This window comes from Saccopteryx leptura, chromosome 11, assembly GCF_036850995.1.
Source record: "Saccopteryx leptura isolate mSacLep1 chromosome 11, mSacLep1_pri_phased_curated, whole genome shotgun sequence".
Classification (NCBI taxonomy): domain Eukaryota; kingdom Metazoa; phylum Chordata; class Mammalia; order Chiroptera; family Emballonuridae; genus Saccopteryx; species Saccopteryx leptura.
The window spans coordinates 60,185,478-60,209,036 of NC_089513.1; the positions used below are offsets into that span (position 1 = coordinate 60,185,478).

At 39.9% G+C, this 23,559-nt stretch overlaps 1 protein-coding gene and 1 pseudogene across 2 annotated transcripts in view; both read right to left on the reverse strand.

Annotated features, from left to right (window-relative positions):
- Positions 1-23,559, reverse strand: part of SPIRE1 (spire type actin nucleation factor 1) — a 263,080-nt gene that overhangs the window by 73,506 nt on the left and 166,015 nt on the right. For both annotated transcript variants that reach the window (XM_066353336.1, XM_066353337.1), the window contains exons 7-8: positions 2,584-2,670; positions 83-212 (exon numbers count right to left, since the gene is read on the reverse strand). In XM_066353336.1, coding sequence (XP_066209433.1) covers positions 83-212; positions 2,584-2,670 — 217 coding nt within the window. The remainder of the gene's footprint in view (positions 1-82; positions 213-2,583; positions 2,671-23,559) is intronic.
- On the reverse strand, positions 4,834-7,260 carry LOC136383454 (bifunctional purine biosynthesis protein ATIC pseudogene; annotated as a pseudogene).

Here is a 23,559-nt window from a genome sequence, read left to right on the forward strand (position 1 = left end):
TACTTTTCATTAAGCTGGTTGTATAGGGACCCTTGTTCCAGTGGGTGACTTAGACCAGGAATGTGGCAAGCAGTTGACTCACCTTGTCTACTACGTCTAATCTCTTCTGGAGAGACAGGCCGCAGCTTTCTTTCAGCTTTGATTTCTTCTAATATTCTTTCGTGAAGGCTCCGTGGCCGTGGTGGAGTAGGTTTTAGTTTTCTGGCAGAGGCCTTGGGAAAAAAACACATAATGGTTGGAAACTCTGGGCAGTTTGTCGTTAAATAATTATTACTGAAGTCCATTCATATAATATATGTAGTATGATAAAATTATATTTTATTGATTGTAACACTGCTTGATAAAATATTATTTTTAAGTCATTATCAAGATTCCTAAAGCAATAGGGAGATTAATGGACTTCACAGTGATCTAGTCATGTGCTCAACTAATTTTAAAGAGACAGTTTTGCCCTGGCCGGTTGGCTCAGCGGTAGAGCGTCGGCCTAGCGTGCGGAGGACCCGGGTTCGATTCCCGGCCAGGGCACATAGGAGAAGCGCCCATTTGCTTCTCCACCCCTCCGCCGCGCCTTCCTCTCTGTCTCTCTCTTCCCCTCCCGCAGCGAGGCTCCATTGGAGCAAAGATGGCCCGGGCGCTGGGGATGGCTCCTTGGCCTCTGCCCCAGGCGCTAGAGTGGCTCTGGTCGCAACATGGCGACGCCCAGGATGGGCAGAGCATCGCCCCCTGGTGGGCAGAGCGTCGCCCCATGGTGGGCGTGCCGGGTGGATCCTGGTCGGGCGCATGCGGGAGTCTGTCTGACTGTCTCTCCCTGTTTCCAGCTTCAGAAAAGAAAATGAAAAAAAAAAAAAAAGAGACAGTTTTGCTAAAGTTACAATTATGTTTCCCATATGCAAGCATGAGAAGGCAATCAAAATGCAAGTTATACTTTATCTAATATTATTATTGTTTTTGAAGCTAGTATTTTTGATTAAGTCATCACAACCTTCTCAGATTATTTCATTTTGTAATTGAATAAAGGCTCCAGGAGGCTGATTAACTTGCTCAGAGATATGTGGCTGCTAAATTCAGGTTCATTTGACTCTGCTCTCTCTTCTTCACCATGACCGGCATTCTTAAAATTATTCCTTAGGCCTGACCAGGGGGTGGCGCAATGGATAGAGCATCAGACTGGGACGTGGAGGACCCAGATTTGAAACCCTGAGGTCATTGGCTTGAGCGCAGGCTCATCTGGTTGAGCCCAAGGTTGCTGGCTTGAGCAAGGGGTCACTTGGTCTGCTGTAGCACCTCCCCACCCCAGTCAAGGCACATATGAGAAAGCAATCAATGAACAACTAAGGTGCCGCAATGAAGAATTGATGCTCAACTCTCTCTCTTACTGTCTGTCTGTCTCTATCTGTCCCTCTGTTTCTCTCTCTCTGTCACACACACACACACACACACACACACACACACACACACACAAAATAGTCTTTAGGTGGCCTCTTTCCCTTCTTTTATTTTTTTTGTATTTTTCTGAAGCTGGAAACGGGGAGAGACAGTCAGACAGACTCCCTCATGCGCCTGACCGGGATCCACCCGGCACGCCCACCAGGGGCGACGCTCTGCCCACCAGGGGCGACCCTCTGCCCACCAAGGGGCAATGCTCGGCCGCGACCAGAGCCACTCTAGCGCCTGGGGCAGAGGCCAAGGAGCCATCCCCAGCGCCCGGGCCATCTTTGCTCCAATGGAGCCTTGGCTGCAGGAGGGGAAGAGAGAGACAGAGAGGAAGGAGGGGGGGGGGTGGAGAAGCAAATGGGCACTTCTCCTATGTGACCTGGCCGGGAATCGAACCCGGGTCCCCCACACGCCAGGCCAATGCTCTACCGCTGAGCCAACTGGCCAGGGCCCTTCTTTCCCTTCTTTTAAAAATATTTATAAAAGGGATCATTAATAATGCTCTGGATGTACAAAAACTAGGACAGAAATTCCATTCCCTTTCAGGTTAACAAGTGTACACAGGTTTGAGCAGTGTTGGTGAGGAACAAAGGAAACACACCAACATTCATTCAGATTAAAATATTCTCATTCCACAGTCACTAGAAAAAACTCTGTTACCAGAGGAAGGTAATATAAAAGTAGGTGTACAACAAGGTTGATTTACCGCAAGATATATGGCTCACAAAAATTAGGGGATATTTCAAAATTAATATGAAGCTCTAAAATATCCCCTAATTTTTGTGAGCAGTGTAGTATCAAAACGTCAACTTGACCAAGGAAGCTATTTGCAGTATTAAGTAAACCGGAAGCGCAGGCAGTCCACCCCAGGAACATTTAGCCATTATTCTAGGAAGTATTTTTGTCCAGATTTTGCACCATAACCCAAGTTGTTTTAAACTAAACATCCTAAGATAGCCTTGTATTAAACAAATGTTAAGCATTTTCCTGCAACTTAAACATAACCTGCAGTTGGGAGTCATCACTTTGAGAACAAAAGCTCAGTGTAAGAACTAGCCACTTTCAGAGCTGAGTTCTAGCGATCACTCCCTACAGGAGAATAATTCATTCTGTGAACTCCAGTGAAGAGCAATATGTAAAATTACTTACTGGATTTAAAGGAGGTCTTGATCTGATGAAGTCTAGAATGATTTCATGAGCACTTTTCTTTAACCGAGGAGGAATATCGCCATTCACCTGAAAAAAGACGAAAAGTAGATTCATTTGATTATAGCAGCAATTTTCAACCTGTGTATTGGAAGAATTTTTAAAATATGGAGTACTACTTAGAACACTGATCTTTTTTTCCCTTAACATTGTCAAATAAGAAAATGACAATAGCCAATACAATAATAGTCATCTAGTGTGAATGCCCTTTCTCGAACTATGAATATACACTGCTCACAAAAATTAGGAGATATTTCAAAACAAATATGAAGCGATAAAATATCCCCTAATTTTTGTGAGCAGTGTATATAGCTTCTAGAATAGAGCTGCATCTTACTGGTCACGTCGCATAATAAGGTTGTATCTGATTGGTTAATTGTTGGTACCAGAAATCCTTATATACAATTACAGGCACTTGATTTTTTAAAAAGTCACTTTGGAGCAAAAAGGGTAGGTAATTACTACTTTTTTAAATCAATCAAAATTATACCTTTTTTTTTGTCAGGTCAGCAAAAAAATATAATGTGTTCATTAAAGTCATAGTGCACTTTTGACCGGTCACAGGAAAGCAACAAAAGACGATAGAAATGTGAAATCTGCACCAAATAAAAGGAAAACCCTCCCAGTTTCTGTAGGATGATGTGGCAGCATGTGCGCATCCACAGATGATGACGTAACACCGTGTATACAGCGGAGCAGCCCACAGCCATGTCAGTCATGATGTGGACAGTACAGAGGAAAGTTCAGTGTATTCTGTGGCTCACTAAATTCGAATCCGTGACCAAAGTGCAACGTGAATATCGGTGTGTTTATAACAAAGCACCACCACCTAGGAATAACATTACTCGGTGGGATAAGCAGTTGAAGGAAACCAGCAGTTTGGTGGAGAAACCCCGTTCTGGTAGGCCATCAGTCAGTGATGAGTCTGTAGAGGCTATACGGGATAGCTAACTAAGGAGCCCTAAAAAATCTGTGCGTGAGCCCACATCGAACTGCACTAAATAGGCATGAAACTGGGAGAGTTTTCCTTTTATTTGGTGCAGATTTCACATTTCTATCGTCTTTTGTTGCTTTCCTGTGACCGGTCAAAAGTGCACCATGACTTTAAGGACACACTGTATAACATATTCTTTGGTTTGCCACAGAATTTTAGTAATCAGCTTATGTGTGTCATGAGATGAAAAAGGTTGAAAATTGCTGGATTATATAATTATCCTTATAAGCTTATGGCTACAGCTATTATCTCAACATATGTCACAAAATTATGGAAGTTACTGTACTGTAGTTATATAATCTGGCTGTACCAAGGATGCATTTCAAATCGTTAAAATGGAGAGTAAATGGTTGTATGATTTAGAGCAAAAATAACTATTGCAGAATTAAAGAAAATCCAGGTTCATTTTAGTTCTATCGTTTTGGAAAATTATATATAAGATACATTCATTCCAACAAAAAGTATCTAAAATTACAAATGTGAATGGAACAAAAAATACTATGCAGATTAATTATTATATAATTTATAAAGCTTTTTACCTCTTATTTTCAAAAACCTAGGTAATAGGAAGGACTGGTGACCTGATTCATTCTGTAGACAAAACTCAGTCAGGCTCAGAGCAAAGAAAGTATCTGCTCTAGTCACAGAACTAGGAAGTAGAAGAGGTTTTGTGGAGCCCAGGTTTCTTTTCTCATTCCTGTTCTTATGTCCTCTCTTTTTAAAGCAATGTGTTACCCAAATAAAATTTTAAAGAAATTTATGAAAACCTCAGAAACTCAATAACAGAAACAATTTAAACTCTCATTCTGACCACTTAGAAGGCACAGTTGGGACCATTTTGTCACATTTATACTCTACTTTGGTGACCTACTCTTCATTACCTCGTTGTATTCTAATAATTTTTATAAATTTTATTGGAGAAAAGGGAAAATAATTTGGTTATTCCTCTAGCATCAATGGCTGATTATTTTTTATTTTGACAGGTTAGTTTGCTGCTGAAATGTCATGTAAAATTCTAGAATTGTTATAAAATTAAATAAAAACCTTTTCCAAGTATTTTCTTATCTGAATTTTAAGATTTCTTTTGTACTGGTCAATCTTTCCTTTTTTATTCAAGATTATTATTCAGATTTAATGTTTTATCTTTTTAAGTATTTTCAAAATTTCTCACTGATTTTTCACCGAAATATAAGCAAACCTTAAAGCGCTGTGTAATGAAACCAGTAGTGAAAGAGCCGAAGGCTCATCTGAGTGAGGATTATTCCCAGTTCATCGCAGGCTCAGTTACAACTCTGCCAGCAGCAGAACCGGACAGCGCAGCAGTATCTGCCACGCCACTCTGTTTAGCTCTGCCTATAATATTCCTGAAAGGAAGGAAGGGATCAGACCTGAGAGAAACTTCACTAAGTTTGTCAGTCAATCCATTCTTTCTTCTCTGCCTCAGTAATTCAAGAACTTCTTCAGCCAGTCAGTGCCTTCTACTTCACTAACTCTTCATCCTCGCCAGTGGTTCTAGTAACATACTGATCGATGGCATTGGAGATTTTCACTCCTTCCTCTGGCTTTGCACTTCATTGAGACCGCTTGTGGATGATGTCTGCCACCGAATGTTGACCTTATCTCTTGCGAGGCCTGGGCAGTGGATCCGAGACTACTGCTCTGCTCCAATGCAAATAGAGGCAGTCCCTGGGTTAGAACAAGATAGGTTCTGTAGATTTGTTCTTAGGTTGAATTTGTATGTAAGTTGGAACAGGTACATTTACCTATTAAATGCAACATAGACAGATGTTTGTCTTAACATAGTATTTATTTTTACCTTTCTGTGCTTATATATATTTAAACATTTTCAAATACAACCTTAAACAATCTTGGGTGATGCAGAAGGTGATGGACTTACTGAAGAGGATGAGACTGGTGTTAGAGAGTCGGGGTCTGATTCTGCTACTGGAGTCAGTTTCTTGAAGTAGCATCAGCGAGGTTTGTACAGAGCTTTTCTTTTTCTCATCATAAAAGCCCCTATAGCATCTCAGGCCTCCGGTCACTGTACAGCAAACTTTGGTGAACCTCTGTGTATCATTATCTTGCTCCTCTAACTTTGCCATTCCTGCTTCAATGAGACGAAAAGCATCAGCTAACTTTTGTAGAAAACTTTTTCGGTTCTGGAGTTCCTAGGTTTCTGTTTTCTTCCCTAAATGCTATCATCTGCTGTTCTTGTTCCATAAGGTCTTTAATGGTTAGTTCTTTGCCAGCGGAGTCAAGTAACTCTGTATTTTCACTGACGTCCAGCTGCAATTGATTACCAGTAGTCCTTATGGCACTCCACTCGTAAGTAGGAGTTGTATGTAAGTCAGATGTTTGTAACTTGGGGACTTACTGTATCCTGACCATTCTTGATGTAGTACATGGAGTTAGACTGTGTGTACTTTACAGTAATGGTGGCCGCAATGAGGTCCCTGAGCACAGATTCCAGCAAATCTTTATTCTTGGTAACAACAATGCTACATAATGACCTGTGGATGACACCATTATTCCTCTTCTGACTTAAAAAAGACCAGAGAGAATTCGAACATCATTTTCATATGAATTGTAAGACTTTTTCATCTGAAGAACACATTAGTTCCCATTTTTCTTTTTAGAAAGTATTTTTAAAGCTTTTTCTTCATATCCAGGGGCAACAATACCATCAGGTACTTCTCTAGAAATAATTTTGGCAGTAGGAGCATCACATATCAGATAATGCAACAAAGTCACCAAATAAAAGACATCCTGTCATCTCCTCTTGCTTGTGCATATGCAGCCGACACAGGAGCAAGGGTTTATTCATATCTCAGACCATGCAGACTATCACCTCATCTTCACTAAGTAGAATTGCAACAGCAACACCTGCTGGGCTGACATGCTAGAGAGAGGCTGCAGCTGGAAGCCTAAAGCTTCTCTGAGTTCCTTCACCAGCTGCCAAGCACTCAAAGCATCACAAACGTTTATAAATCCAGGGGCTCCATTTAGCGCTGTGATGGGAAAGTTGGGGTTCAGTGTGTGTAACTGGCCAGGGTTCATTCCATCCCTCAAGGGCATATGAGATGTTCCTTTACTATACTGTTTCCTGAAGTAATCTGAAGTTGCTTCATCATATTGTGCTATATGAGTGAAAGCCTTCAAGGCCAACCAGTGTCAAGTCTCCAAGGAAGTGTCTTTACGGTTGGAGCAGTCCTCTGGCTCACACACTACAGTCACTAGAAAGAGCATGGTGACTGCTGCTCTCAGCAGGGTTACTCCACCAAATACCAAAGTGCTCAACGGCATCTTCAACAATTCCATCTGGAGAACCCACTGTCTTCACAAAGGGAAACAGATTACAAACAACTCTTACAAGATTGATATCAAGTCTGGCCATATCAGCATTAACTTCTGGGATATTATGAGGCAAAATTCTAGTATGGACTGAAGGATGCAGGGTTTCCACACGTCCCCCTAATGTTTCAGGAAACCCCGTCAGCTCAGACTTCTCTGACCGCCAGACCAGCATCCCTGAGAGCTTTCGCAGTCCCTCCTGAAGCGATCAAATTCAAACACACAAGGCCAGTCTTGTCAGACACACTAAGTAAGATGAGCTGGCAGAGTTCCATGGCTGCAGGCAACAGGGGTCCTGGGCGAGACTGCATTGGCCAATTTAAATACTATTTCAGTTGCTCACAGTCAGTAATTAGTTGTCATTAATTATGAGTTTTGATTTTTTTTTGTCAACATCACTATTTTGTGTCAACTAAGAAGTAAAAGTTTTTAAAGAAAAAGGACCTAAACTGCTGCTCCAAGGCCTAGTCCCGTCCCTAAATGAAGTCACCCTATTCGAGTTCAGGGTGCTTAATGAGCCTGCTGGGGCCTCCACACCATCTACTCCCCTCTTGTCCCATGTTCCTCCTTCCAGCCCTGAATGAGGACAGGGTGGCCTCTGGCAAGGTTAGAGTAAAAGCTGCCTGAGCCCAGCCCAGCTCATGACTGCTAGCAGTTGGCTTAAAGAGGGCCTGCAGCCAGCAGCAGCACCGCAGGCGGAGGGGGCACTCAATGAGATGTGAGAAAAAACTGATAGGCAATTTAATGAGTGAAAAATCAAATTAATGAACAAAACAAGTACTTCACCAAGGAGATTTAAATTTAAAAAGTACCAAACAGAGATGAAGAACTCAATATATGTGTTGAAAAATGAGGTAGGAAGTTCAGCTAATGGAACAGAACAGACAGAGTAGAGAATCAGTGACACTGAAGACAAGCAACTAGAGATGCCACAGAGAGAGAATAGAGACTTGTGAATTAAAACAACAACAAGAATAGAGCTCTATAAGAATTGTCTGACTCCATCAGAGGGAGCAATATAAGAATGATAGGCATATCAGAAGAAGAAGAGAGAGAAGGGAATGGAGAGCCTATTCAAACAAATAATTGATGAGAATTTCCCCAGTCTATGGAAAGAGTTAGATCCTCAAATCCAAGAAACAAACAATGCCTGGTTACCTCAATCCAAAAAAGCCCTTCTCCAAGGCACATTGTAATATAACTTTCAAAAAATCAATGACAATGAAAGAATCCTCAAGGCAGCTAGGGAAAAGAACAACATCACATAGATATAAAGGAAGGACCATCAGGTTATTATCAGACTTCTCAGCAGGAACTCTACATGCCAGAAGAGAGTCAACCCAAACATTCAAAGTACTGAAAGAGAGGAGTTAACAGCCAAGAATACTATATCCATCAAAGTTATCCTTCAAATATGAAAGAGAAATAAAAACTTTTGCAGATATACAGAAGCTGAGGAAATTTGAAAACCCTCACTGCAAGATATACTCAAGGGGATTATTCTACCAGATACAAAGAACAAAACAAATCAAAACTATAAGGTAAAGCTACAACAATGTAACAATATAAACAAGGCTAATGTGTAACAACAATAACATAAAAATTGAAAAGATAAAGATCTTCAGTAGCAAAGGAGATAAAGTGCAGAATCACTCATAGGAAAAAAGACTCTTGTATATATGACAATTGTTCTCTTAATAACCTAATGGTAACCAGCAATGAAAAAAAACCACTACTGAAACATATAGCTTTAAAAAAAGAAGAAATGGGGAAAAAGTATGAAATAACACACACACACACACACACACACACACACACACACACACACACACACAGAAACACAAAGGGAAAGAAGCAAAGGAGACACAGAGCTACCAGTAAACAAAACATAAAATGGCTATAGAAAATCCTCAAATGTGATTACCATAAATGTAAATGTACTGAACTCACAAAAAAAAAAAAAAAGGCACAGAGTAGCAGATTGCATCAAAAAGCAAAACCCAATCATATGCTAACTTCAAAAGACATATCTATGCTACAAAAGTAGACTCAAAGTGAAAGGTTGAAAGATGATTCTCCCAAGCAAATAATACCCAAAGAAAAGTAGGTGTAGCTATACTCATATCTGAAAATTCTGACTTCAAGGCAACAAAAGTAACAAGAGACAAAGATGGACATTTCATAACAATAAAGGGACACTATATCAAGAAGATATAATATATATGCACTGAATGGGGAAGCACTAAAATATATAAGACATCTACTAACAGATCTAAAATAGAAACAGACAAAATTACAATCATACTTGGAGATCTCAATACATCATTGATGGTTTAGACAGATAATCCAAACAAACAAAAAAATCAATGAAGAAATATTGGCCTTAAATGACACATTACACCAAATGGACATAATAGAAATTTACAGTACATTTCATCCCAGAACATCAGATTATACATTCTTCTCCAGTGAGCATAGAACATTCTCAAGGATAGGCCATATGTTGGGCCACAAAACCTAAAAAATTCAAGAAGACTGAAAGTATACTAAGCATATTCTCTGACCATAAGACTTTGAAATTAGAACTCAACTGCAAAAAGGAAGTAAAGAAGCAAAGAAGCCCCCCCCCCCCCAATGTGGAAATTAGGCAACATGTTTCTTAAAAAAATGACTGGATCAAAAAAGAAATCAAAGCAGAGATCAAAAGAAATATACAAACAAATGAGAATGACAACATTACATATCAAAACGTCTGGCATGCAGTGAAAGCAGTAATAAGAGGGTATTTTATATCATTATAGGCTTACATTAAGAAACAAGAGAGATACCAAGTAAACAATCTAACATCATATCTTAAAGAACTAGGAAAAGAAGACTCTGAACCCATGTGCAGTGGCTAAGAAGCCAGAGGGATATCTTGGCTAGAAAAGTATCCCCTGAGGAGCAAGTGGTCTCAACCCCATGCTGGAACCCTCAACCCAGAGCACAAGGGCCAGGAAGAGGAGCCTGCATTTGGCAGTGAAAATCAGTGGGGACTCTGTCCTCTGGGAAGAGGAGGGAGTCTGCTACAATCCCAGGTGGTCTCCTAAAGGGCCAGCACACCAGAACTCGCTCTTGGGCACTCATCCAGGGTTCTGGAAGAGGAAAGGTGACTCAGGGCATATGGGAATTGTAGAGAAGCTCTGGTTGGCGTGGTCCTAAAGAGAGATCTGGAGGGTCAGCTACTGAGGTCTTGGTCCTGGGTCAACATCCCACACCACCCTTAGGCACCATCTTCCAAAGTCGGCACTCCTGTTCTTCTAGTCCCAGTCTGAGGAGTGCACTAACCGGGTCCTCCAAATACTGGCGACACCACCCTGCCAAGCTTGAGTCCAGCAGAAAAGTCCTGTTGACTGCACCCAACAGGGACCTTTGGTGTGCTCTTTCTCTGGAGAAACTACAGACAGACACTCAGACAAACTGCAAGGCTCTGGAGTGGGGGCCAGTCCTCCTCAATACCTGCAGGCTTGGTCAGCACCACCCCCCTCCAAGGGAGATTGTTTTGTTCTATCATCTCAAGTCCTGGTGTCCCTACCCTGCTGAGCTCAGATCATTGAGGGGAAAGAAGACTCCCTATGAGCTGGAAACTTCAAAGCAGGTATGCCTCCAAGCCCCTGTCTGGGTCACTGACAGTGCTGCAGTGGAGCAAATGGGAGGTGAGCAGTGCATTCTCTTCTTGTGGGCATGGCTGGAGCTACCGCCAAAGGAAGACAGTCTTTATTTATTTTCCTAAATCCTGATGACACCACCCTGCTGAGTTTGTTCTTGCAGTGGGGATAGCTGGCTACGCCACCTTGAACCAGTGGTGTGCTCCTACTGGGAGAGCTAGTCTAGAAGACTCTAGCAGAGACTGAGTGGTTTGGCTTTGGAGTGGCGGCCACATTCTCCTTATTGAGTGCCTGAGCACAGTGCCCCCAAATAAGGGACCCACTAGCCCTGTCCGCCCAACCCCGCTGCCTTGCCCTACCAAACTTGCACTGTGTGGAAGGGGTAGTGGGGTTTGGCCAGTTTGGGCCCACTGCAGTCTTTATTCAAAGGCTCTGTAGGCTTTGTGCATGAAGCGATGACTGGAGTAGTGTGGCAGTGGGACAGTTCCAGCAGCACGGCCTGGGCTAGGGTAGACTGTGGCAGAATGGGTGGGTTGAGGGGTGCATGCAGGAGAGGTACACAGGGCACCTTTGCAGATCTTTATGGGTTCTCTTTGGCAGGATTGGGCTGGCTGTATTTCTGTGTCCCCATCTGTCTTGGACTTGCCACCCACTGAGTAGGCCATGGAGAGCAACCATCACTGTATGCTCCAACCAAGATCATAGGGTAGCTCAGTATTTTTCAACTGCTAGTCCACAGACAAATTTCACGCTGGTCTGCAAGAATTAACTATGCTAATGTTGTATGAAGATTACAGACCCATGATCTTAGTCTGATTTGCTAATGTTTAGGGTGATTTCTTCCTTAACAGTCCCTGAAATAATTCTCATATTTTCACCAGTCCCCAAGTGTAAAAAGGTTGACAACTACCAGGGTAGCTGAATGGATAAGAAAACATGACATATATAAATGGTGCCTACAAGAGAACCACCTCAGAACAAAAGATACAAAAAGGACTGAAAGTAAAGGGATGGAAAAAAAATATTCCATGCAAGTGGGAAAAAAAGCTGTGGTAGCAATACTTATATCAGACAAAACATAGAGACAAAGAAGGACATTACATAATACTAAAGGGATCAATCCAACAAGAGGATGTAGCCCTTGTAAACATGTATGGACCCAACAAAGGAGCATCTAAATATATAAATAAATCTTGGTGGAAATTAAGAAAGAGATAGACAGCAATACAGTCTTAGTTGGAGATTTTAACATTAGTGAATAGATCTTCCAGACAAAAAGTTAACAAGGTAACAGAGGCCTTAAACAACATCCTGGACTGGATGAATTTAATGAATATTTACAGAACATTTTATCCCAAAGCAGCAGAATACACATTCTTTTCAACTGCACATGGAACATTCTATAAGATAGATCAGTGCTTTTCAACCACTGGTCTGCCAGAAATTTTGTGCTGGTCTGCGAAAGTTAACCACTCTGATATTCTATGAAGATTAGAGAAACTATAATTATTGCACCCACAGACTGGCGATTGAAAACCACTGAGGTAGGTCACATGCCAGAACACAAGATAAACCTTAATAAAGTCAAGAAGATTGAAATCAGATCAAGCATATTCTCTGACAATAATGGTATGAAATTAGAAATCAATTACAATTTAAAAAACTCAAAACAAATACATGGAGGCTAAATAAGTTATTAAACAATGAATGGGTTAACAATGAGATCAAGGAAGAAATCAAAAGTTACCTGGAGACAGACAAAACCGAACACACAATATCCCAAAATTTACAGGACACAGTAAAAGCAGTCATGAGAGGGAAGTACAATGCATTATAGGCCTATCTCAAGAAGCAACAAAAAGCTAAAGAAAAATCTATTCCTAAAAACACTAGAACAACAAACAAAGCCCAAGGTAAGTAGAAGGGAGGACATAATAAAGATTAAAGCAGAAATAAATGACATAGAGACTTAAAAAAATACAAAAGATTAATAAAACCATGAGTGGTTCTTTAAAAAGATAAACAAGATTGATGAACCTTTAACCAGATTCATCAAGAAAAAAGAGAGAAGACCCAAATAAATAAAATCAGAAATGAAAGAGGAGAAGTAACAACTGATGCCAAAAAATTACAAAGGATTGTAAGAAGATATGTACAACTATATGCCAACAGACTGGAGAATCTGGGTAAAAAAGATAAATTTCTAATAACATACAATCTTTCAAAACTTAATTCAGGAAGACTCAGAAAATTTTAATAGACCAATTACAACTAATGAACTTGAACCAGTAAACAAAAAAACTTCTAACAAACAAAGTCCTAGACCAGATGGCTCCAGAGGTGAATTTTACCAAACAAAGAAGAACTAACACCTATCCCTCTCAAACTATTACAAAAAAAATTTAAGACGAGGGAAGACTCTCAAGCTCAGTTTATGAAACCAGCATTATTCTAATCCCAAACCAGATAAAGATACTACAAAAAAAAGAAAAGAAAATTATAGGCCAATATCCCTGATGAACAGATGCTGAAATCTTCAAAAAAAATATTAGCGAACTAAATCCAGCAATACATTAAAAAATCATTCATCATAATCAAAGTGGAATTTATTTCAGAGATGCAAGGTTGGTGTAATATATTTAAATCAATAAATGTGATTTATCACATAAACAAAATGAAGGATAAAAACCACATAATCATATCAATTGATACAGAAAAAATATTTGATAAAATCCAGCACAGAATTATGATAAAAACTTTGAGGTAAGTGGAAATAGAAGAAACATACCTCAATGTAATAAAGGCCATATATGGCAAATACACAGCCAACATTCTACTCAATGGGCAAAAACTACAAATGTTTCCCTTAAGATGGGAACAAGACAGGAATGTTCGCTTTCACCATTCTTATTCAACATAGTACTCGATCAGACAAGAAGAAGAAATTAAAGGCATCCAAATTGGAAAAGAGGAAATAAAACTGTTATTATCTGCAGATGACATGATATTGTATATAGAAAACCCTAAAGACTCCACCATAAAACTACTAGAACTGATAAATAAATTTGGTAAAGTAGCAGGATACAAATGAAGTATTCAGAAATTGGTGGCATTTTTATACACCAATAATGAACTATCAGAAAGAGAAATTAAGAAAAAAAATCCCATTTACTATTACAACAACAAAAAGAATACCTATGAATAAATTTAACAGAAATAAAAAACTGTACTTTGAAAATAGTAGCATACTTAAGAAAGAAATTGAGGAAGCTACAAATAACTGAAAGTATATACTGTGTTCATGGATAGGAAGAATTGATATTATTAAAATATCCATAGTACCCAAAGCAATCTATAGATTCAATGCAGTTCATATTAAAATACCAATGACATATCTCATTCATCTAGAACAAATATTCCAAAAATTTATATGGAAATCACAAAAAAAACCAAATAGCCACAACAATCTCATGAAAGAAGAACAAAGTTGGAGGTGTCACACTACCTGATATCAAACTATATTACAAGGCCACTGTAATCAAAACAGCCCGATACTGGCAGAGGAGCAAGCATACAGACAATGGAAAAGAACTAAGAGCCCAGAAATAAACACACATCTTTATGATTAATTAATATTTGACAAAGGAAGCAAGAACATAAAAACTATTGAAAGACAATCTAGTCAATAAAAGGTGTTAAGAAAATGCACAGATACGTGCAAAAAAATGAAAGTAGACCACCCACTTACACTATATACAAGAATAAAGACAAAATGAATTAAAGACTTAAATGTAAGTCAGGATATCATAAATATCCTAGAAGAAAACACAGGCAATACAATTTCAGACATTTCTTCCTTTTTATTTTTAAATTAAATTTATTGAGGTGACATTGCTTAACAAAATTATACAGGTTTCAGGTACACAATTCTGCAACAAACCATCTGTACGTATAGTGTGTTCATACCCCAAGTTCAGACATTTCTTGTAGCAGTATTTTTGCCAATATATTTCCCCAGGGAAGGAAATAAAAGGAAAAAAATAAACAAATGGGGCTACAGCAAACTAAAAAATTTTTGCACAGCAAACAAAACCATCAATGAAATGAAAAGGCAACACATTGAGTGGGAAAGCATATTTGCCAATGATACATCTGATAAGGTGTTAATATCCAAAATATATTAAGAACTTAAAAGTCAACACTAAGAAAACAATCCAATTAAAAAATGACAAAGAATCTGAATAGACACTTCTCTAAATAGGACATACAGATGGCCAATAGACATATGAAAGGATGCTCAGTGTCACTAATCATCAGAGAAATGCAAATTACAACCATAATGAGATATCAGCTGAAATCTACAAGTGCTGGTGAGGATGATGAAAAAAGGGCACCCTTCTGCACTGCTGGTGAGAATGCAGATTGGTACAACCATTGTGGAAAGCAGTATGTAGTTATCTCAAAAATTAAAAACAAAACTACCTTGTAACCTAGCAATTCCTCTTCTGGGAATACATCCAAAGAAACACAAAATACTAATTCAAAAGAATATACGCACCCTCATGTTCACTGCAGCATTATTTACAATAGATAAGATCTGGAAACAGCCCAAGTGCCCATCAGTAGATGAGTGAATAAAAAGGTTGTGCTACATTTTATACAGTGGAATACAGTACTACTCGGCCATAAAAAGGAAGGGAATCTAACCTTTGCAACAGCATAGATGCACCTGGAGAATAGTATGCTAAGTGAAATAAGTCAGTCAGAGAAAGACAAATACCATGGTATTATTTCAGTTATATGTAAAATCTATGAACAAAATAATTTAACAAACAAAATAAAAATAGAATTATAGATACACAGAACAGATTGAACTGTCAGTGGAGGTGGGGCCTGGGGAGCTAGGTGGAAAAGGTGAAGGGATTAAGCAAAAAAAAGTATATATATCATAAAAATAGATACAAACAATAGTCTAGTGATGGCTGGAGGGAAAGGGGGGTGAGGGGAGGCAGAAGAGGGCAAAGGGGGAATAAATGAGAACAGAAAGAGAGTTTACTTTAGGTAGTAGGTGCACAATGTAATATACAGATGTTTTATTGAGTTGTACACTTGAAATGCGTCGAGTTTTGCTAACCAATGTCACCCCAATAAACTTAATAAAAATCTGATAGCGTAACACATTATTAGTGAAGATGGGTGAAAGGACATTCTCATACACAGTTGTTGTTTTTATTAATTCAGTGAGAGGAGGGGAGGCAGAGACAGAATCCCGCATGCACCTAGACTGGAATCCACCTGGCAAGTTCACTAAGGGGTGATGCTCTGCCCATCTGGGGTGTTGCTCTGTTGCTCTACAACCAAGCTCTTCTTAGTCCTGAGGTGGAGGCCACGGAGCCATCCTCAGCACCTAGGGCCAACTTGCTCCAATGGAGCCATGGCTGCAGGAGTAGAAGAGAGAGAGAGAGAGAGAGAGAGAAAGAGAGAGAGAAGGGAGAGAGAGAAGGGAGAGTGGGAGGGGTGGAGAAGCAGATGGGTGCATCTCCTGTGTGTCCTGACCAGGAATCAAACCCGGGATATCCACACGCTGGACCAATGCTCTACCACTGAGCCAAAAGGCCAGGGCCAAATTCTCACACCTTTAAAAAAAATAAATGAAATTTTAAAATACTTAAATATATAAATGGAATAATTACACATGGGTTTTTCACATGTGGGCATTTGTGTGTGTTTGGCTTTTATTGCTTACAATTATGTCTGTAAGATTGAAATTATATTGCTGCATGTAGAAATAGTTCATTTCTTTTCTATTGTTCCATTCATTTGCTTATAATCTACTCATTGTACTGTTGATGGACATTTCGGTTATTTCCACCTTATGGCTATTACAAATAATGCTAATTGGTATGTTCCTGTATAAGTCTTCTTGGGCACAATGTATACCTGTCCTATTTAAGAAATTTCTGCCTTCCTCAAGGTCATGAAGATATTCCCCTACACGCTGCCTTTTAGAAGCTTTATTATTTCACATTTACATTGAGATCTAAACTCATGTGAGACTGACATTTTCCTTGTGCATATGGTGTGAAGTAAACGTCAAGATGCATTTTTTCCTATAAAGGAATTTAAGTGACCACAAAACATTTATTAAAAGCTAATCCTTTTTCTATTACTTTAAAGTGTCAGCAATGTCACTAACCTAGTGAACATAACATATAGGTCATGCCATTTTGTTGTCTATTTGATTGTCGTTGGACATAAACTACACTATTGTAGTTAGTATAGGTATATAATAAACCTAAATAACTGGGAATTTAATTCTTTTAACTTTATTCTTATAAGAGTATCTTGCCTGGAACAAAGGTGGCGATGGAGTAGGCGGACACACAAAGGATCAAATAGGATTACAACTTAATTTAAGAACAATCATCTTGAAATACCAACTTTGGACTAAACAAAGAGGATTCTATAACCAAGCATCACAGAAGAAGCCACATTGAGACTGGTAAGGAGGGTAAAGATGCAGAAAGGGCTACCCCGCTGCCAGGAGCGAGTGGCAACTGAGGGTCCAGAGGAACTCTCACTGTGGGGAGGTTCACCCTGAGAGATGTAGGCACTCAGTACCAGGCCAAGAGCCCCAGCCTAGAGCCCCAGAGACTAGAAGAGGCACCAGGACAGAGCCAGGTTGCTGTCTGCGTAAAAGAGAGAGAGACACCTCTTGGAGGCAGACTTGATCTTAAAGGGCCCGTGCAGACAACCTCGTTCACAGTCACTTAACCAAGACTCTGGTATGGGAGAGCTGAGAGCAGGTGCATGAGGAGAGTTTATAGTTGGAGGCCCAAGGAGAGATACTGTGGGGGAAGGCCACTGGAACCCCTGTGCTGAGTCATTCTCCAGTACTGCAGTTGCCATCTTTTTTGGTGGAGCAATCCCCTCTCAGTGGAATCAGCCTGGGGAAAAGCAGCTGCTCAGTCCTCAGGATTCTCTCCTACCTCAGTCATGGTGAGGGTTGTTCAGAGAAGCCAGGAAGCAGGGGGCACCTCAGTGACTCGGTTTTCTGGTGTTGAGACCAGAACTGCCCCCCACACTCTCCCGACCTATGACTGGTGCTTCCAACTCACCAAAGACTCAGCTGAAACTGTCCAAAGAGTGGGAAGACTACAACTCTGGGTCCACACCCACTAGACTCCTGAGGTCGCACCCTATGAAAAAAGTCTGGACAGACTGACACCTAGGGCTGAGGGGCAGAGCCACACCTACCACCCTTCCTAATTCCTGAATTGCCGCAGGCTCTAGGCTCCAGCAGAGGTTTTTTCAGTGGCTGAGACCAACAAGCAGCCAGCAGACAGAGACTGCAGAAGGCAGTACTCAGGGAAACTTGGCCATTTGAGTGGACCTTCCCCCAGGCCCAGTGTGGGTAAAAGCCAGCCTAGGAGTGCAGCTTGGTATTTCCATGTACACCTGGGCCTAGTAGAGGAAGCCACAAAGTCTGGATTGCTTGTAGCTCCAAGAAGGTTGCTGAGGGCCACTCATGGGCAGTGTCTCCCACTGGTCTGAGCCAGGTTTCTGCTAGAGAAACCCAGGGCTGGCACATCCGGGGGCCAACTGCAGAAAGCATTGATTTAGGACCTAACAACCCTTGCTAGAGTGGTATCCTAAGAAAAGGCTCTTCACACCTGGCCCAGCTGAGGTGAGTTCCACATTCTGTGATCAGCACCACCACAGCGGCTCATGTGCATTGGATAGGATGGAGTTTCACAGTCAGCTGACCTGGACACTGGGTATTCTGTCTTTCTAGGCTAGATTCCACAGGGGAAAGAAAGAGAGGCTTGGACCATGGACATTTAATGTGTGGGTCCCAGTAAATCTATTGTTGGATCTAGTCAAGGGGCTTAGCCACCTTCGGGAGGGGCACAGTCATCCTCAAGAGAGGACTCTCTCAATCTTCCTCCCTGAGACCAGGGTCTCACCAGCTGAAAAAACTTCTGTAGAGGGAACTGTTGGCCCCACTTGATGTGAACCTGCTGCTCACCTTGTTGGGGAGAAAGAAAAATTGAGTATCAGGCAATAGTTGAGGGATCAAGCTCTGGAGTAAGGGTCACATTCCCCAAACTGAGCTTCTGACCAAGAGACCCCTGAAGTAGGGGGTCCCACAAACATTGTATTCATTCCTCAGCTGCCATAACCCACCAAGCGTGCAACCTGTAGAGGTGTTGGTTGGGTGAGGCCAGTCTGAGCCCATACTACAGTCTAACTACAGAAGACTCTGTGGGAAGACCAGGCAGCTGCAAGAGGAGGAGGAGTAGCTGAAAAGTGGAGACAAATCTTACAGAGCTTGGGGCTTTTACAGAGCTGCTGTCATCTCTAAGTAGGAGAAAGCTGATCCATATACAAAGGTTGGCACCTTCCACACTACCCAGGCACAGAAAATGCAGACACAAATAGCAAAAACTATAGTAGATGCAGACAGGTAGCCCACAGCAGGTTACAAACAACAGCTGAAGCCAACCCAAGAACTAGAGCCAAAACTACTGGTAGTGGGTGGCAGACAGCATCAACCCTAAACTCAACTACCTACAGAAGCAGCACACACAAAGATGGAGTCTAGCAGGCACCAGACACTGTAGAGAATAAATACGCCCAACAGGACATACATTGCACAGTGTGTAATACACATGATCAAGGTTGACCCTTACAGCCAGCCAGCCTGAAGGGAAAAATGTACCTACAAAAGGACCAACTGTATCTAATACTCACTAGAACAATAGAGAAAATAGTACACTTAAGAAGAATTCCTAGAACAAAGAAAACTAGTGGCCTGGAGGACACTACCACCAAGCCCATCATTTTCATAAAGACCCCACAAAAATTTCAAATGCAAACAGTGCTACTTAATACACAGACAAAATGGGCAGACAGAGAAATGTGACCCAAATGAATCAACAAGAGAAATCCCCCCCCCCAAAAGAACTGAATGAGATGGAAGTAACCAAACTACCAGATGCAGAGTTTAAAATAATGATTTTTAGGATGCCCAAGGATCTTAGAGCAACAATGGATGGACATAATGAGCAACTAAATAAAGAGATACCAAGCATCAAAAGGACATTGAAATCATAAAAATGAACCAGTCAGAAATGACAAATACAATATCAGAAATGAAGACTGCACTAAGAAGGCATCAACAGCAGGCTGGATGAAGCAGAGGAACTGATCAGCGATTTAGAGGACAAGATAAATGAAAGCACAAAAGCAGAGAAGCAAAAAAAAAAAACAAACTAAAAAAGACTGAGGAAACTCTAAGAGACTTCTGTGACAACATAAAGAGAAACAACATCTGCATCATATGGGTTCCTGAAGGAGAAGAGAATGAAAATGGGATAGAGAACTTGTTTGAAGAAATCATAGTGGAAACTTCCCTAAATTGATGAAGGAAAAGTCACAAAAGTTCAAGAAGCACAGAGAGTCCCATTGAATAAGGAATCAAGGAGGCCTACACCAAGACACATTATAATTAAAGTGCCAAAGTTAAGAGAAAAAGAAAGAATACTAATAGCTGCAAGAGAAAAGCAGTTAATTACCTACAGAGGAGCCCCCATAAGGATGACATCTAACTTCTCAACAGAAAGACTCAAGGCCAGAGGCACTGACAAGAAATATTCAAAGTGATGCAAAGTAAGAACCTACAACCAAGACTGCTTTATCCAACAAGGCTATCATTTAAAATTAAAGGAGAAATAAAAAGCTTCCCAGACAAAAAACAAACAAACAAACAAAAAACCCCCAAAGAAAAACCCTCAAGGAATTCATTACAACCAAACCAGTACTGCAAGAAATGTTAAGAGGCCTGCTGTAAAAAGAGCAAAGGAAAAAAAACTGAGAAAAAGAGGATTGTTGATTTAAATTGTCAATAAACAACTACATATCAATAATAACCTTAAATGTACATGGCTTTAAAACAGAGGCTATAGTAAGAAATAAAGATGGTCAATACATAATGATAAAGAGAGCAATCCAACAGAAGGATATAACCATTGTAAATATTTATGCGCCTAATATAGGAGCACCTAAATATTGTATATAAAGCAGATTTTGATGCACATAAAGGGTGAGATCAACAGCAATACCATAATAGTAGGGAATTTTAATACCCCACTAACATCAGTGGATATATCCTCTAGACAGAAAATAAACAAAGAAACAGAGGCCTTAAATGACACACTAGATCAACTGAATTTAATAGATATCTTCAGAACCATTCACCCCAAAGCAGCAGAATATGCATTCTTTTCAAGTGCTCATGATACATTCTCTAGGATAGACTACATGTTAGGACATAAAGCAAGTCTCATTAAATTAAGAAGATTAAAATCATATCAAGCATATTCTCAGACCACAATGTCATGAAACTAGAAATCAACTACTATAGAAAAACTGAAAAACATTCAACACTTGGAGGCTAAATAGCATGTTACTAAATAACAAATGGGTTAACAATGAGATCAAGGAAGAAATAAAAAATTTCCTTGAAACAAATGAAAATAAACATACAACAACGCAAAATTTATGGGACACAGCAAAAGCAGTCTGGAGAGGGAAGTTCATAGCATTACAGGCGTATCTTAAGAAGCAAGAAAAAGTTCAAATAAACAACTTAACCCTTCACCTAAAAGAACTAGATAAAGAACAACAAATAAGACCAGAGGAAATAGAAGTAAGGAAATATCAATAATAAAGATCAGAGTGGAAATAAATGACATAGAGGCTAAAAAAATAATATAGAAGATCAATGAAACGAAGAGCTGGTTCTCTGAAAAGGTGAAAAGGATTGATGAACCTTTAACCAGACTCATCAAGAAAATAAGAGAGAGGACTCAAATAAATAAAATTAGAAATGAAAGTGGAGAAGTAACAACTGACACCACAGAAATACAAAGCATTGTAAAAAAAATACTATGAAGATCTGTATGCCAAAAAAACTGGACAACCTAGGCAAAATAAATTCCTAGAAACATAATCTTCCAAAACTCAATCTGGAAGAATCAGAAAACTTAAACAGACTGATTACAACAAATGAAATTGAAACAGTTATCAAAAAACTCACAACAAACAAAAGTCTTTGACCGGAAGGCTTCACAGGGGAATTTTATCAAATATTCAAAGAAGAACTAACTCCTATCCTTCTCAAGCTATTTCAAAAAATTTAAGAGGACAGAAGACTTCCAAGCTCCTTTTACAGGGCAAGCATTATCCTCATTCCAAAACCAGGTAAAGACACTAAAAGGAAAGAAAAGTATAGGCCGATATCCCTGATAAACTTAGATGCTAAAATTCTCAACAAAATATTAGCAAATCAGATCCAGCAATATATAAAAAAAATCATATCATGATCAAGTGGAATTTATTCTGGGGAGGCAAGGCTGGTACAGTATTTGCAAATTAGTAAATGTGATTCATCACATAAACAAAAGGAAGGATAAAAATCACATAATAATATGAATAGATGCAGAAAAAGCATTTGATAAAATCCAGCACCCATTTATGATCAAAACTCTCAGCAAAGTTGGAATACAGGGAACATATCTGAATATGATAAAGGCCGTCTATGACAAACCCACAGCCAATATCATACTCAATTGGAAAAATTAAAAGCAATTCCCTTAAGAACAAGAAAAAGGCAGGGGTGCCCCCTTTCACCACTCTTATTCAACACAGTTCTGGAAGTCCTAGCCACAGTAATCAGACAAGAAGAAGAAATAAAAGGCATCCAAATTGGAAAAGAACAAGCAAAACTTTCATTATTTGCTGATGACATGATACTTTACATAGAAAACCTTAAAGTCTCAGTCAAAAAACTAATAGACCCGATAAATGAATTCAGCAAGGTGGTAGAATATAAAATATATATTCAGAAATCAGTGGCATTCTTATACACCAAGAATAAACTGTCAGAAAGAGAAATTAAGGACACAATCCCCTTCACTACTGCAACAAAGTAAATAAAGTACCTAGGAGTAAATTTAACCAAGGAGGTAAAAGATCTGTACTCAGAAAATTGTAAAACACTGATAAAAGAAATCAAGAAAGATACAAACAAGTGGAAGCATATACCATGCTCATGGATAGAAAAAATAAGCATCATAAAATGTCTATATTACCCAAAGCAATCTACAGATTCAATGCAATTCCTATTAAAATACCAATGGCAATGGCAATGGCGCTGGCCAGTTGGCTCAGTAGTAGAGCTTCGGCCTGGTGTGCAGGAGTCCTGGGTTCAATTCCCGGCCAGGGCACACAAGAGAAGTGCCCATCTGCTTCTCCAACCCTCCCCCTCTCCTTCCTCTCTGTCTCTCTCTTCCCCTCCCGCAGCCTAGGCTCCATTGGAGCAAAGTTGGCCCGGGCGCTAAGGATGCCTCAGGCACTAGAATGGCTCTGGTTGTAACAGAGCAATGCCCCAGATGGGCAGAGCATCGCCCCCTGGTGGGCATGTCAGGTGGATCCCGGTCGGGCGCATGCGGGAGTCTGTCTGATTGCCTCCCCATTTCCAGCTTCAGAAAAACAACAACAACAACAACAAAAAAACCCAATGGCATACTTCAAAGATAGAGAACAAATATTCCAAAAATTTATATGGAACCAAAAGAGAATACCAATAGCCTCAGCAATCTTGAAAATGAAGAATAAAGTGGGAAATATCACACTTCCTGATATCAAGTTGTACTACAAGGCCATCGTACTGAAAACAGCTTGGTACTGGCATAAGAACAGGCATACAGATCAATGGAACAGAACAGAGAACCCAAGAATAAACCCACACCTATATGGACAATTGATACTTGCAAAGGAGGAAAAAGCATACAATGGAAAAAAGTCTCTTTAATAAATGGTGTTGGGAAAATTGGACAGGTAGATGCAAAAAAGTGAAACTAG